The following is a 13,024-nucleotide window of genomic DNA, read 5'->3' as shown; positions in this document are numbered from 1 at the left end:
TAGATACGAATCTGGCCATATAGATCGGCATGCAGGTGAGGATGCCCCGGGCTTCTCTCCCTGGGGCAGTCCTAATTCATACCATAAAAAAAAGTCCACTGGGTCATATAGTTTGGCATGTAGGCCAGGTCACCTTGGGCTTCTCTAGCTGGGGCAGCCTTAATCCACATCAACGGTAATTGTGCCTATGTACATATTTGGGGCCACTAGGTCATGCTCTAGTTGTCAACAAAGATGAAAACGGAGAGAGACTAATTATTGCATATGGTGAGGTGACTTTTAATTGTGTGTATTTGTAAAGAACGATCACACTTCAACAAGTCACCTCCCACCACTAGGTTTTAACACAATTGCCCCTGAAGAGGAGGAGTTCTGTCTGGCGTTCTGCTTAGACACCTAAACTCAGGAGGCTGTCACTCAGACACAACAGGGTCTTTTGAACTGTCCAATCAGAGGCGGGGACGGAGTAGGTGGGTGGGGCGAAGCGTCCCAACCCCCCGGAAGTTGCTGCTGCTCCAGCCACGCTGCGGACCGTCTCCCCGCCATTTAAGGCTCCACGTGGTTCTGTTGCCTGTTTTGTCGAGTTGAGACCTGTACCCACCTCGGGAGTCATAGGAAGGACTTCGGGGGGATCCAGGAATACTAGAAATGGTGAGATTTTGGGGCCCAGAGTCAAGATTTGGGGGAGGAATGTCTCTCCCAACGTGGACTTCCTTTTTCCCTCCTGGTGTGCTTGGGATTTGTTGTCGACTCCCATTAACAGTCCCTGGTGGCTGTGCCGCAGCCTCTGTCGCGCTGTGACCTGCACTGGCCGTGGGGGTCCTAGGAAGGACTCAGGTGACCCAGGAGCCCTAGAAATGGTGAGTGTGCGGCCCCAGGGGTGAGGACGCGGGAGGAGGGGCTGGTAGGAAGCGGCGGGGCGGGCCCGGCCTCCCGCGGTCCCCTCCGGGCTCTGCGGCCCCGAGTCCGCGGTGGCGCTCCTCGGCCTTCAGGCCCCTCCGGCCGCAGCGTGGGGGCGGGGCCGGCAGCCGGGCCCCGGGCGTCCTGTGGTCCCTGCGCGCGGCGACTGGGGCCAGAGCGTCTGTGGGCCGCTGTGCGCCCGCAGCCCCTCGTGTCCCAGACGGTGCGGGGCCCGCGGGAGGGTCCTCAGGACAGTCGGGCCTCGGGCTCCGGGGTCTGTGCGCGGAGGGGCTGCGGTCTGTGGGGTCCCCAGTCTTTCCTTTCTCTCCAGGAGGCACCCGTTTTTTCCTGAGTATTCCTCGTATTTGGGGAGCAGCGTCTGAAATCCACAACCCTGTCTCCCCAGCCTAGGTCTTTTTAGGGCTGACAGCAAATGCCTAAATATCCAGTCTCTCCCCAAATTCCCAAATGCCAACGTCCTTCCTTTGATTAACAGCATTGTCGTCAACTATTTGTTCTCCTTGTTGGATTTCAAACAGATCCAATATTTGTTTATCATTTTCTCCCAGTCACTGGATGGCTGCTTTTAAAGGATTTATTTTGTGTGTGGATGTTTTCCATGAGTAAAAAGCAGCCCATAACCACCTGGAACTACATTGTATGAAATCCTTGTGTGTCTCCCCCAGGATCTTGCTGGGCACAGACATCCTTGGGCACGTCTTTTGGGTGGAGGTTTTTCTTAAGAAGCTTTTCTGGATGATCTGTCCTGTCAGCACTGTTCCTACCTGAGTTGGTCACCTTTGAAAGACTTACTTTATTTTAGTCTCAGTTTTTCAGTAAGTAAAAACTTATTTAGTCGATACGACTCGAAACACAATATAAGGCATTACCAAAGAGGGAAGAAAGAGATGAATTTCAGAAAAACTAACATATTCCAGTTGTACATTGCATGTACTAATCCTTTCCTTTTTTTCTTCCCTTCTGGATAGTAATGTTCTGGGGTCTGTTCTTTTATCTTGGGTGAGTTAAAATGGATTTCCAGGGTTTAGACTTGTAGATTTGAAGTGTTCATGTATGATTACTAGTTTATAAATAGTGTCTTATAATGAAAATACAAGTGTAAAAATAGTACATTAACATCTTTTTTTCCCAGAATGCAGTACGTCCTTGTGAAGTTTTTGTTGAGCCAACAACATGCAATACAATTTTCTTCTCTCATTTAGGCATAAAGACTAATTTGAGTGTTTTAGCTGGATTGTTCAAACACTGAGTTTGTGTCATTTAAAATATCTGTGGTGGGCCAAAAAAAATCCAGTGGGACAGAAGACTGAGGGCAGTGAGTCTAAGCTGAGGCCCCCTTGAGCCTGCAGAGGGAAGGCCTTGAAGGCCCAGCTCTTCTTCCTGGGGAGCCTCCCCTTGCGGGTGTCTTACTGCTCACACCCCCATGGAAGGAGCCTTTATCCTGAGAGGAGCTGCAGAGCCCTGGAAAGCTGGGGTGCATATGCTCATGGGGTGGGGAGTGACTTCCTTTCTGAGGTTGTCACTGTGGTTCCCTTGGGTCTGTTTCTAGACATAACTGGAGTTGTGCATCCACAGTATGGGTGCACTCAGAGAGTAATTTGTTTACACAGAGAAAGTCTGTGAGAGTCAGGAGCTCTGTGTCCTGGATTAGGGCCCATTAATCTGGGGTCCATTTGGGTCAGAACCTTAAACTGGATCCAGCTGAGTTTCCTCACTGTGAGAATGGAGCCTGAGAGAGGGAGCATGTGCAACAATTGTTCCCTGGGAGAGGAGGGTGTGTGGGGCTCCCAGAGCTCCTTCCTGTGGCTGCTCAGGTGCCCTCCCCTCCTTCTCCAGGGACTGACCCCCTCCAGGGCTCTGTCTCCACCAGGAGAGTCAGGAACTCGGGACCTCTGACCGTGGCTTTCCTTCTGTCCTGTGGGAAGCAGGCTGCTCGTCTGAGCTGATTCCAGTATTTGTGTTACTTCCCTGTGGATTCCTGTATCGATGGACTAGGGCAGCCCTTTGGCTCTAGTTTCCCTTAGCACTTGGGGCTGAAACTGTAAGTTGATGGAGAGATAGGATGTGAGGAGAGCAAGAAATGTTTGTCATTTTTGGACAAGTTTTTCTATGTGCATTTCTCTAGATAACAGAGAAATTTAAAAGGCTTAAGTAATTGAATTTCTACTTTAATTGGTGTAAGGAAAACTTATGAAAGCTTATGTAAATGTTTGAAAACCCGATACGTTTAAGGGGTTAAACTCAAACCTTGATTGCATTATGCCACTTAATGTTTGAAAATACCCCAATGTGAGATGTAGAGGATGGACAAACTAGGATGCCGCATGTCCTTTTAGTAAGAAAGAGATTTGAAAGTTTTATTTTGTATGGTTTACAATTTTGTAACTGTTAGTGTTTAAAGGAATTAAATCTTAGAATGGTTTCCTATGTACAAGAGTTAAAATTATATTTCTTTATTTGAAGAAAATCTTGAAGACAGCAAAGTCTAACTTAAGAAGGCTCGCTGCCAGCATTTCCTGGTCCCCTCCATCACTGTTACTCAAGTCACCCCCAAATACACAGTTTTGATTATTTTTAAAAATTTTTAAATTTTTTAAAGTCAGCTAACTTTTTATTTTTTTTATTATTATTATTATTTTCCTTTTTGGGGAAGATTAGCCTGAGCTAACATCTGCCACCAATCTGCCTCTTTTTGCTGAGGAAGACTGGCCCTGAGCTAACATCCGTGCCCATCTTCCTGTATTTTCTATGTGGGACGCCTGCCACAGCATGGCTTGCCAGGCGGTTCCATGTCCACACCAGGGATCCGAACCGGAGAACCCCGGGCCGCTGAAGCAGAATGTGCGCACGTAACTGCCGTGCCACCGGGCCGGCCCCAGTTTTGATTATTTTTGAGCCTCCTTACAGTATCTCTGCGTAAATCAGTTGAGAATGCATATTTTTTACCCACATTTGTCCTTGTAGTGAGCAGTCAGACTCCACATTTTGGGTGACTGCTCACAGCTTAAGCCCCACCCACCCTCCTCCCCTTGTGCCCCCACCTGGACAAGCTGAGGAGGAAGCCTGGGTGCTCTCTCCTCTAGAGCAGGCAGGAGATTCCGACCACCCCAGCCCCTGCCTGTGTGTGGAGCTCTTGCCCCGGCCCCACTCCCAGGCCCAGTGAACCCCCAGGCCAGACTCCATTCCTTGCTTTCTGAGCCCTGTCAGAGCTGCTTGAGAGGCCGGCCCTGCCCTCTTCTCAGACCTCTATTATGTGAGTCCTGAGCCTTTTCCTACCCTGTGTGTGTGTGTGTGTGTGTGTGTGCGCGCGCGCACACCACCCTGGCATCAGTGTCAACAAGGGAACCACCCCTCTGCAGGTGACCATGACAGTTCGCGCCCTGAGCAGCATGTCCAGACATGACTCCACCCGTGGGTCTGTCTTCTCTGGCTCTGACTTGCTCCCCTGCGCTGCTGCCTGGTGGAGGCATACACTGTGGGCTGCTGCTTGCTGGGGAGCTGGGCTGTGAGCTGTGCCGCTCCGTGTTGCATTGTGGACTCTACAAAGCCTCAATTCTAGATGAAGCTGAGCAGAGTTGGCAGTTTCAAGATTTTAAAGGCATTTGGGAGAAAGACTGTGGGATTGAGGCCTCCCTAAATGAGTCCTGGGTCAGTGTCTCTGCCAGTATTGATCTGTGTTAAGAGTGAAGCTGTGACAGAAGCTGTGTTGGGCTGACATACCTCAGGGAAGGGGGTGTAGACAGGGACTATACCCTTTGCAAGACGTGGGTCCATCAGATGGTAACTCCTGAAAGAGCTGTCATTTGAAAAAAACGAGAAGAGAGGGGCAAAGGCAGGCGGCAGGTGGCAGGCTGAGTCCACGCTCCTGACACCAGAGGGCTCCCCAGGCCCCTTCAGTACCTCTGCTGCTGCCCCTGCCTCTACTGCCACAAAGACCCTGACCTTCAGGGTTGCAGGGGACAACACTCATGGCACCCCTGTAGCACAAGGCGTTAGTTCAAACCTGGCTTAAACCCAGGGTTTAACCCTATAAAGCAACCAGTTGCCATGGGGGAGGCTCCTAACCCTGATGGTAGTGCTTTGAGGTTCTTGGGTGGAAACAAATTTATAAATACCAGGGAAGAGAACTACTCCCTCCCCTGAAGTGTATCCCGTGACGAAGAAAACAAAACAGGAAAGGAGTGAGGAAACAAAGATAAAATACTGAAACAAAGATCCACTATTTGAGCGAACTGAAAATCCAAAATATGCTGAAGAATTTACACAACAAAACAGATGGAGGTACACTGCTTGACTTTTGGGCATCTACACCATGGGTTCTGAATTAATTTTACTATCTGATGTGATGCACTAATTCCACACCTTCAAGCAGTTAATCAACACTAGGTGTCATATGACAGTTATACCTGGGATCCCGCTAAGTTTAAGGACGGTGCCCCTGATGATCTTAGGGGTGTTAATGAATACAATATGGAGGACAAATAGGGCAAGTGTTTCATCTTTAGCCGTCAGAACTATGGTCTTGCCTAAATTCTCCATGGTCATAACACCCATTGTCCTAAAATATCCCATAGTGAGCTGGGAACCTCTGAGCCAATGAGCAAGAGTTCAAATGAAGTCCTTGCCGCTTACAAACTGGCTTGTCAGATTGGGACCCAGGGACCTTACTCCACAAAGAACGTAGTCACTATGGCCCAACATAAATTACACAAGGCTTTGAGGGATTGAAACCTGTCTGGAAGACCTAGTTAGTGACAGGCTGCTTACTCCCAGTGCTTCTTTTAACACCCCCATTTGTCCTGTAATTAAACCTGGAAAGAACGAATGACACTTGAGAGTGATTTACCTCGGCTTGAGGCTGTTTGCACGCACAGACCTCTGTTCATGGTCCCCACAGTGTGGAAATTACTGACTATACCAAATCAGCAGTGGATAAATATCCTGCTCTCACAGGTTTGGCTGAGTCTGTTCTGTCCAGTCCTGTGTCCACAGCCTCTCAGCTGCACTTGGCCTTCCCTCTGAAGGGACATGATGCCCCTTTACTGGGTTGTCCTCATGGATCTTCCACAGCTGTGCCCTCCCACAGTCCTTGCAGGTGGGGTCTGAACTCATCATGGTTTCTCCAAGAACAGAGGGACGATGTTACATTACTGACATCTCCTCTGAGGACATTCAGGACATACAAATATTGAAAAAAGAACCCACAAGAAGTGGATGGGAAATTACTATTCACCCCTGTGAGGCCCTGAAAGCTTGTTTAGATTTCTGAAAATTATTTGATAACCTGAGACCCGCGCCTTCTCTGAGACCATGAAGAAATAGCTGCTGTTCCCCTCACACCCACAACAGCTAGGGTTTTTGGTTGTTCCAGAAGTAACATATTTCTTGTTTACAAATTTTACTTGACTTCATTTGTGCTGTTCCTTGCAAATTTGCCACTTTGAATGGGCTCCCCTACCACAAAAGTCTGGAGACTCTTCAAATTGTCATACTACCAACACTCCTGTTAGTGCCCTCAGAGACTCCTTCACTATAGAGGCCTCTGACCTTCTGTCATCCTCCTGGGGTACCCATGGTGGCCTTAAGTTGTCCATAGGCTTCTGATGCAAGAACCTGCCCCAGGCCCCACGCTACATGCCCTTAGAGCTGCAGTGACCTCTGCTTACAATGCTGTCCTAACAGTAGATGGCCCTGAGCTTGGGACCACATATCCAGCGGTCCATTTGGACTTGGGACGTGGAAGCAGCCGTCCAGGAGCTCAGCATGGCTACTGAGACCCCCTGGAGACCTGGTGCAGCCAAACCTGGGCCCTTTGGGATATCCTGCCTGCAGGAGGGGGTGGTCTTCCCTGACCTCAGTCTCCTGCCAGGTGTCATGGTGTTGAAGGACTTCAACCAGATATCTTAGGGCTCCCTGAGAGAAAAGCAGTGGGAGTCCATAGACTTTAGGGATGACATCACCACCTTTGTACATGAGGGAGCTCAGGTGGAATTGTGGCTTTTCATGTCTTAAGTGAGACATCTTTGATGGTCTGGACCCGAGGGTCATCACACTGACCATACATCAAGCTGTCATTTTAGCACCAACTGACAGTTGGCTCCAGCTGCAGACATTACAGACTATGCATGATTCTCTGAGAGTTGCCCCTTTGTGATAAAAGAAGTCTGGGGATCTGTTGCCTCAGAGTTACCTACAATAGAAATCAAAGTAACACTTGTCTCTACACATATGAAGGGCACACACAAAACCTCACCAGGACACTCCTTATCCACGTGGGAGTTCCAGACGCTGCTGATAGTAATGAAGGTGCTCATTTCACTTCTCAGAATATACAGCGCTGAGCTCTTAACAAGGCATTCAGTGGGAGTTTCTCCTGTCTTCCATGTCTCAGGATGCAGGCGTCGTAGAGCATCATTATGGCTTATTGCAGTAAGTTCAAATTAATGGGATGAAAGTTGGTCTGGTTCTGTAATCCATCAGTCATCAGGGGTGAATACTAATATATCTGTCTGTCTGTTTTTTCCTATTAGACTTTAGCTCTTTTAAGAGCCGTTTTAGGTATACAGAAAACCTGATCGAAAAGTGCAGACATTTCCCACATAATTCCTCTGCTCCACACAGTTTGCCCTGTATTTTGTATATTGCATGAGTGTGGTATATTAGATGAGCCAATTTGATACATGAAAGTTCATGGTTTACATTAGTGTTGACTCTGTGTTATATAATTTCCGGGCTTTGGCTAATGTCAGATGACGTGTCTCCATCATTTCTGTGTCATATGGGATACATACAGTGTCCTAAAAATCTTCTCTGCTCCATCTATTCAGTCTTCCCTCCCTCCCACCCCCAATTCCCTACGAACCACTGATCTTTCAGTGTCTTACGCTTTCTTTTTTTTGCTGTGAAAGATGTACTCTGAGCTAACATCTGTTGCAAATCTTTCATTTTTTCTCCCCAAAGCCCAAGTACATAGTTGTATATTTTAGTTGTAAAGTCCTTCTAGTTCTTCTGTGTGAGCTGCCACCACAGCATGGCAGATGCGTGGTGTGGTTTCGTGCCTGGGAACCAAACCCACGCCACCGAAGTGGAGCGTGCCAAACTTTAACTGCTAGGCCATCAGCGCTGGCTCACAGTGCCTTATACTTTTTATATTCTGCACAATGTCACATGCTTGAAATCATACAGTGTGTAGCCTTGTCGTATTGGCTTCCTTCACTTAGAAATATGATTTTTAAATTTCTTCATGTCTTTTTGGCTTGATAACGTCATTTCTGTTCATCACTGAAGAATGTTTTATCCTATGGGTGGACCCATGATTGTTTCTCCATTCGCCTATTGGAATTATCCTGGTTACATCCAGGTCTTAACAATTATGCATAAAGGTCTCATACATATTCATGTGCAGGGTTTTGTGAACATGGGTTTTCAACTCATCTGGATAAGTTTGAAGAACATGATTGCTGCATCGTATGGTCAGTGTAGGGTTAGTTTTAAGAAACTGCCTTTCTCCCAAAGTAGGCATTCCATTCTCCATTCCCACCAGCAGTGAATGAGGGTTCCTGTTCCTCTCCATCTTCACTGTTGTTCAATGTCCTCAGTGTTTTTAATTTCAGCCATTGTAATATGTATCTGTTGATGTCTCCTTTTGTTTGTAGTTTCCTAGTGACCTGATTTTGAGCATGTTTTCATGTGCTTATTTACTATCTGTATATCATTGCTGCAGTGCGTATTCAAATCTTTTGCACATTTGTAACTGGGTTGTTTGTCTTCTGTTTGTTGAGTTGTAAGAGTTCTTTGGATGTTTTGGGTACCAGTCCTTTGTCAGATAAGTGAATTTCAAAGCTTTTATGCTAGTATGTGGCTTGTGTTTTCATTCTCTTAACACCATGTTTCACTAAGTGGAAGCTTGTCATTTAATGAAGTCAAACATTTTTTCTACTTGGAACTTGCTTTTGGTGTTGTATGTGAAAACTAGTCACCAAACTCAAGGTCACCTAGATTTTCTCCTATTTTATCTTTTAAGAGTATTGTAATTTTACTTTTTATACTAAGATCTATGATTCTTAATATGAAAAGAATCTATGATTCTTATTGTCTGTGTCTAGAATCTTTTTTTTTTTTTTGCCTGTGGATTGCCAGTATTTCTGGCATTATTTGTTGAAAAGACTATGTTTTCCCATGGAATACCTTTCGTCCTTTGTCAGAGGTGAGTTCAACTATAGTTGTGTGGCTGTATAGGAAAAAATTGACTTATGTATTGTATCATTTTGAGTAATATCCTGTGTGGTGGCAGAGGAGGTAAATTTGACATCCTCAAGTTGGGATATTTTCTCTGCCTGTTTATAAGATGAGTAGCTGGGAGGTTTTCAGTTCAATGATGCACAAAGCCCCCAAAGGCCATTTTTGCTGGTTTCTGGGATCATTTCCATATGTTTACTTTTCTAAGGGATGATATGGAAGACGAGGACAATGTGACAGCTTTTTCTTCACTAAACAATGGGAATCCAAACTTCTTCCCCCTCCTTTTTTTTAGTGCTGATTTGTGTTTTCTTAGCAGTGTAGAGATTATGTGATTTTGTAATCATTAGTTCCTCATTTGATCCCCTTTCCCCGTCTTTCCTCCCATGATGCAGGTGAAGAAAGTAAAACATGAGGTCTTACCCAAATCACAGAGGTCAGTACAGTGGAATCTCTTAGTTTTGAAGGCGTAACGTGTGCCCTTCAGCTGGGCAACATCAAAAACTGCAAACGCACAAGAGCACTGTAAGTTTTGTATAGTCATGCCCTTTTACAAATGTGACATCAAAGTTTCCAAACAGGACTCACAGGCAACATGGTGTTTCACTATCTGACATTCTGGAAAAGGCAAAGGTGTAGGAACCTTCATTACTATCAGCAGCGTCTGGAACTCCCACGTGGATAAGGAGTGTCCTGGTGAGGTTTTGTGTGTGCCCTTCATATGTGTAGAGACAAGTGTTACTTTGATTTCTATTGTAGGTAACTCTGAGGCAACAGATCCCCAGACTTCTTTTATCACAAAGGGGCAACTCTCAGAGAATCATGCATAGTCTGTAATGTCTGCAGCTGGAGCCAACTGTCAGTTGGTGCTAAAATGACAGCTTGATGTATGGTCAGTCTGATGACCCTCAGGTCCAGACCATCAGAGATCAGTTCGTAAGTGTGGGAGGGTTCACCACAATGGGCACCATGGGAGGGTTCCTCTGGGGTGAAGGAATGTTCTCCATCCTGATGGTGGTGTAACTGTACATTCAGGAAAACTCACAACTACCCTTAGTATGTGAATATACTAAAAACAATGAATAGAAAACAACACACATGTGTTCACATGCTAGGAGAATGTGAAACTCTCCTGAACTTTGCTACGCATGCAACACTTCCTTCCACCTCCTTAGGTTGCTTCTTAGGAGTGTGCCTGGGCGCATCCTAATCTAACCCTTGGGCATCGACATCATGTCTTCCCAGAGCAGGTCTTGAGGCCGTTTCCAGCTCCTAAGTTTCCCATGTCAACCCTACTCAGTGCCTCCTTGCTGGGAAACATGTTTAACTGCAACACCTGTCCACTCTGGAAATTTTCTCTTGTGTCCACCTTAAAATCAAAAGAGCCACTTATTTTACCAGTAAAATGAGTTTATTTGGGAATAGCAGAGAAAGTGCAATTCAGGACATGCAAACTGGTGAATCACAGGCAGGTAGGGAGAACACTCTTAGAGACGACAGGAGGAAGCTGAGAGGGGCTGTTTGGAACAGAAGTTCATTGAAGGAGAATGAAAGTTCAGGGTGGTGACAGTGGCTGAGTGTGGTGGCTTCTCATTGGCTGGGCTATTGCTGGACAAGGAGAAATTCTTCCTCCGTCTTGCTGAGGTCTGTAAAGTGAATTTCTTCCTGTTGGGGGATGGTTGCTGCACTTTTTCCTGTTTGAGGTCTGCAAGTTATGGGGAGGAGTAGTGCATGAGAGCTCCCCGCTTCTGGGCTTCCCGACTCTATTTTACAGGAGATTTCCTGTATTTGTTTTCACATTTGCAACCCCAAGTAACTGTGAGGTGAGGCAGTGGCAGAACCCAGAGCCCATGTCATGAGGCACAGGCCCCTGGAACATAGTACTCCCCACTGTCACATGAACATCACCTCTGCACCAACAAGCAGAGTTTCACAATAATCTTGATAACACCAATATTGTCAAAGATTTGTCCTGCCTTGTCCTAGCTCTGGGAGTTCCTCAGGTGCCCGGCTGTACCTAAACCACTCTCCTGAGATCTCTGGCACATTCCACCCTGTGGTTTCAGTGGCTCATGAGCTGACCATGCCTGGCTCCCTCACCTGAGAACCTGCCCCCAGAGTGAGTTTGGAGCCCACCCACCAAGGCTGGTGCTTACTTTTTCTGGATCAGGACTCAACCTGCAGAGTTCCAGGCCCAGTCCTGTGGGAAATGGTGATCTCAGCCAGATCCTCTGCAGTCGCTGTCCCCCTCTGTTCACGTGGCTGCCAGACTGCAACGGCACCACAGCAAGGGAAGTGGCTGGAAACTGCAGAGATTTCTGCCTTTCCTGAAGTGCGCAGGCACAGGTGACACCCCCGCCCTTGTTGGAGGCCAGGCCAACTGTTTCTTGAAGGGAGGAGGCAGAAATGAGGTAAGCTATGTCCCAAAGTACTCTTGCAACAACTTGCAGTGCTTTCCTGGGTCACCAAGGTGGTGTTGCTGTGGCTGGAGTCTTGGAGTCTGAGGTCCTGAGGCCTCCAGACCCCATCAGTGAACATTCCAAAGCAGGGCAGTGATCAGGGCGTGAGTGAGGACAGACCTCAGGGTTGACCCCTGCAACATCTGCATGCAGGTGAGACCTCAGGGGTGATGGGTCCCAGACCATGGAGACCACAGCAGAGGACAGGGCAGCTGGAGGAGGACGCACAGAGCTTTGTTGCCGGCACTGAGCTTCCACTGGGAAAGCAAAGTGAGGAAGGGGCACGTGGTGAGGGGTGCATTTCTGGAGGGGATCACAGCAGCGAGAGGGGCTGGAACACGGTGATCACTGCAGCCATCATGGGCCTTCACTCTCATCGTGGGCTGTGTGTCTCTGGGCCATTATCTCTGAGGGTCTGTGACTTTGTGTATCTGTGTGTGGGTGTGTGCACATGTGTGTCCAGTGAGAAAGCCTGTGTGATTTTGTCTGTCTGTCTGGGGGGCTGTGTCTGTATGTCCTTAAAATCTGGAATGCTGTTATGTCATTTGGTGCCCAACTGCCCTGCTAGCATCTCCCTCACCATGTTGCATTGAACTAACGTGAGCAGACAAATCCTTGTCTTCTTTCTGATTGTATTACTCGTGTGTTTTATTTTTATTTTTATTTTTTAGAAGATTTTATTTTTCCTTTTTCTCCCAAAGCCCCCTGGTACATAGTTGTGTATTTTTAGTTGTGGGTCCTTCCAGTTGTGGCATGTGGGATGCCGCCTCAGTGTGGCTTGATGAGCAGTGCCATGTACGTGCCCAGGATTCGAATGGGTGAAACCCCGGGCCACAGAAGCAGAGCATGTGAACTTAACCACTCGGACATGGGGCCGGCCCCTCGTATGTTTTATTTTCTGTCTCTTCAGATGTTTGACTTCTCAGGGGGGCCTCTCAGACATAGGGAGACCCTGCCCTTCCCAGGGGCACCTCATTCCACGTTGGCGGTGGACAGCTTGTCTGGAGCAGGCCTCTCATGTGCATCCCGCCCGATCCAGTGCCCTGTCCCTACAGACCTCCTTATCTGCCTCTCACACGCCAGACGGTATTCCCCACCCTAAACCCACCCAGGGCCAGGAACCAGATGACTGAGGACCATCCCTAGGCCCCAGAGGCTGCTGGGATTGTTCAAAGCAGCCAGTCCTGAGCTGCTCACTCTGCCCTGACTCACATTTCATGTGGGCCCCAGATGAAGGCTGTGGCCTCGGTTTGTGTCCCCCCCTTGATTCTGCCTCCTGAGCAACCCTGATGCAGCCCCTGTGAGCCTGCCTGGCATGGCATCCCCGTTGTCTTGGGAGATGTAAGTAATAAAGTTCTTTCAATGACATTGGCCTGTCCATGTTGTCACTTACATCTATAAATTAA

At 47.6% G+C, this 13,024-nt stretch overlaps 1 protein-coding gene across 3 annotated transcripts in view; it reads left to right on the top strand.

The window, feature by feature from the left end:
- The first annotated feature begins 492 nt into the window (after positions 1–492).
- Positions 493–13,024, top strand: part of LOC106846592 (zinc finger protein 709-like) — a 36,329-nt gene continuing 23,797 nt past the window's right edge. The window contains exons 1-2 of one of the 3 annotated variants that reach the window (XM_044752614.2): positions 493–651; positions 785–860. In XM_044752614.2, coding sequence (XP_044608549.1) covers positions 858–860 — 3 coding nt within the window. In that variant the 5' untranslated portion in view covers positions 493–651; positions 785–857. Of the gene's footprint in view, positions 652–763; positions 861–13,024 lie in introns of all 3 variants that reach the window. The other 2 variants (XM_070492092.1, XM_044752613.2) reach the window with 2 other exon arrangements.

The sequence above is a fragment of the Equus asinus genome, chromosome 20 (assembly GCF_041296235.1).
Source record: "Equus asinus isolate D_3611 breed Donkey chromosome 20, EquAss-T2T_v2, whole genome shotgun sequence".
NCBI classification, from domain to species: Eukaryota; Metazoa; Chordata; class Mammalia; order Perissodactyla; family Equidae; genus Equus; species Equus asinus.
Note: the sequence above shows the minus strand (reverse complement) of the source record. Positions and strands in the feature narration are given on the sequence as shown.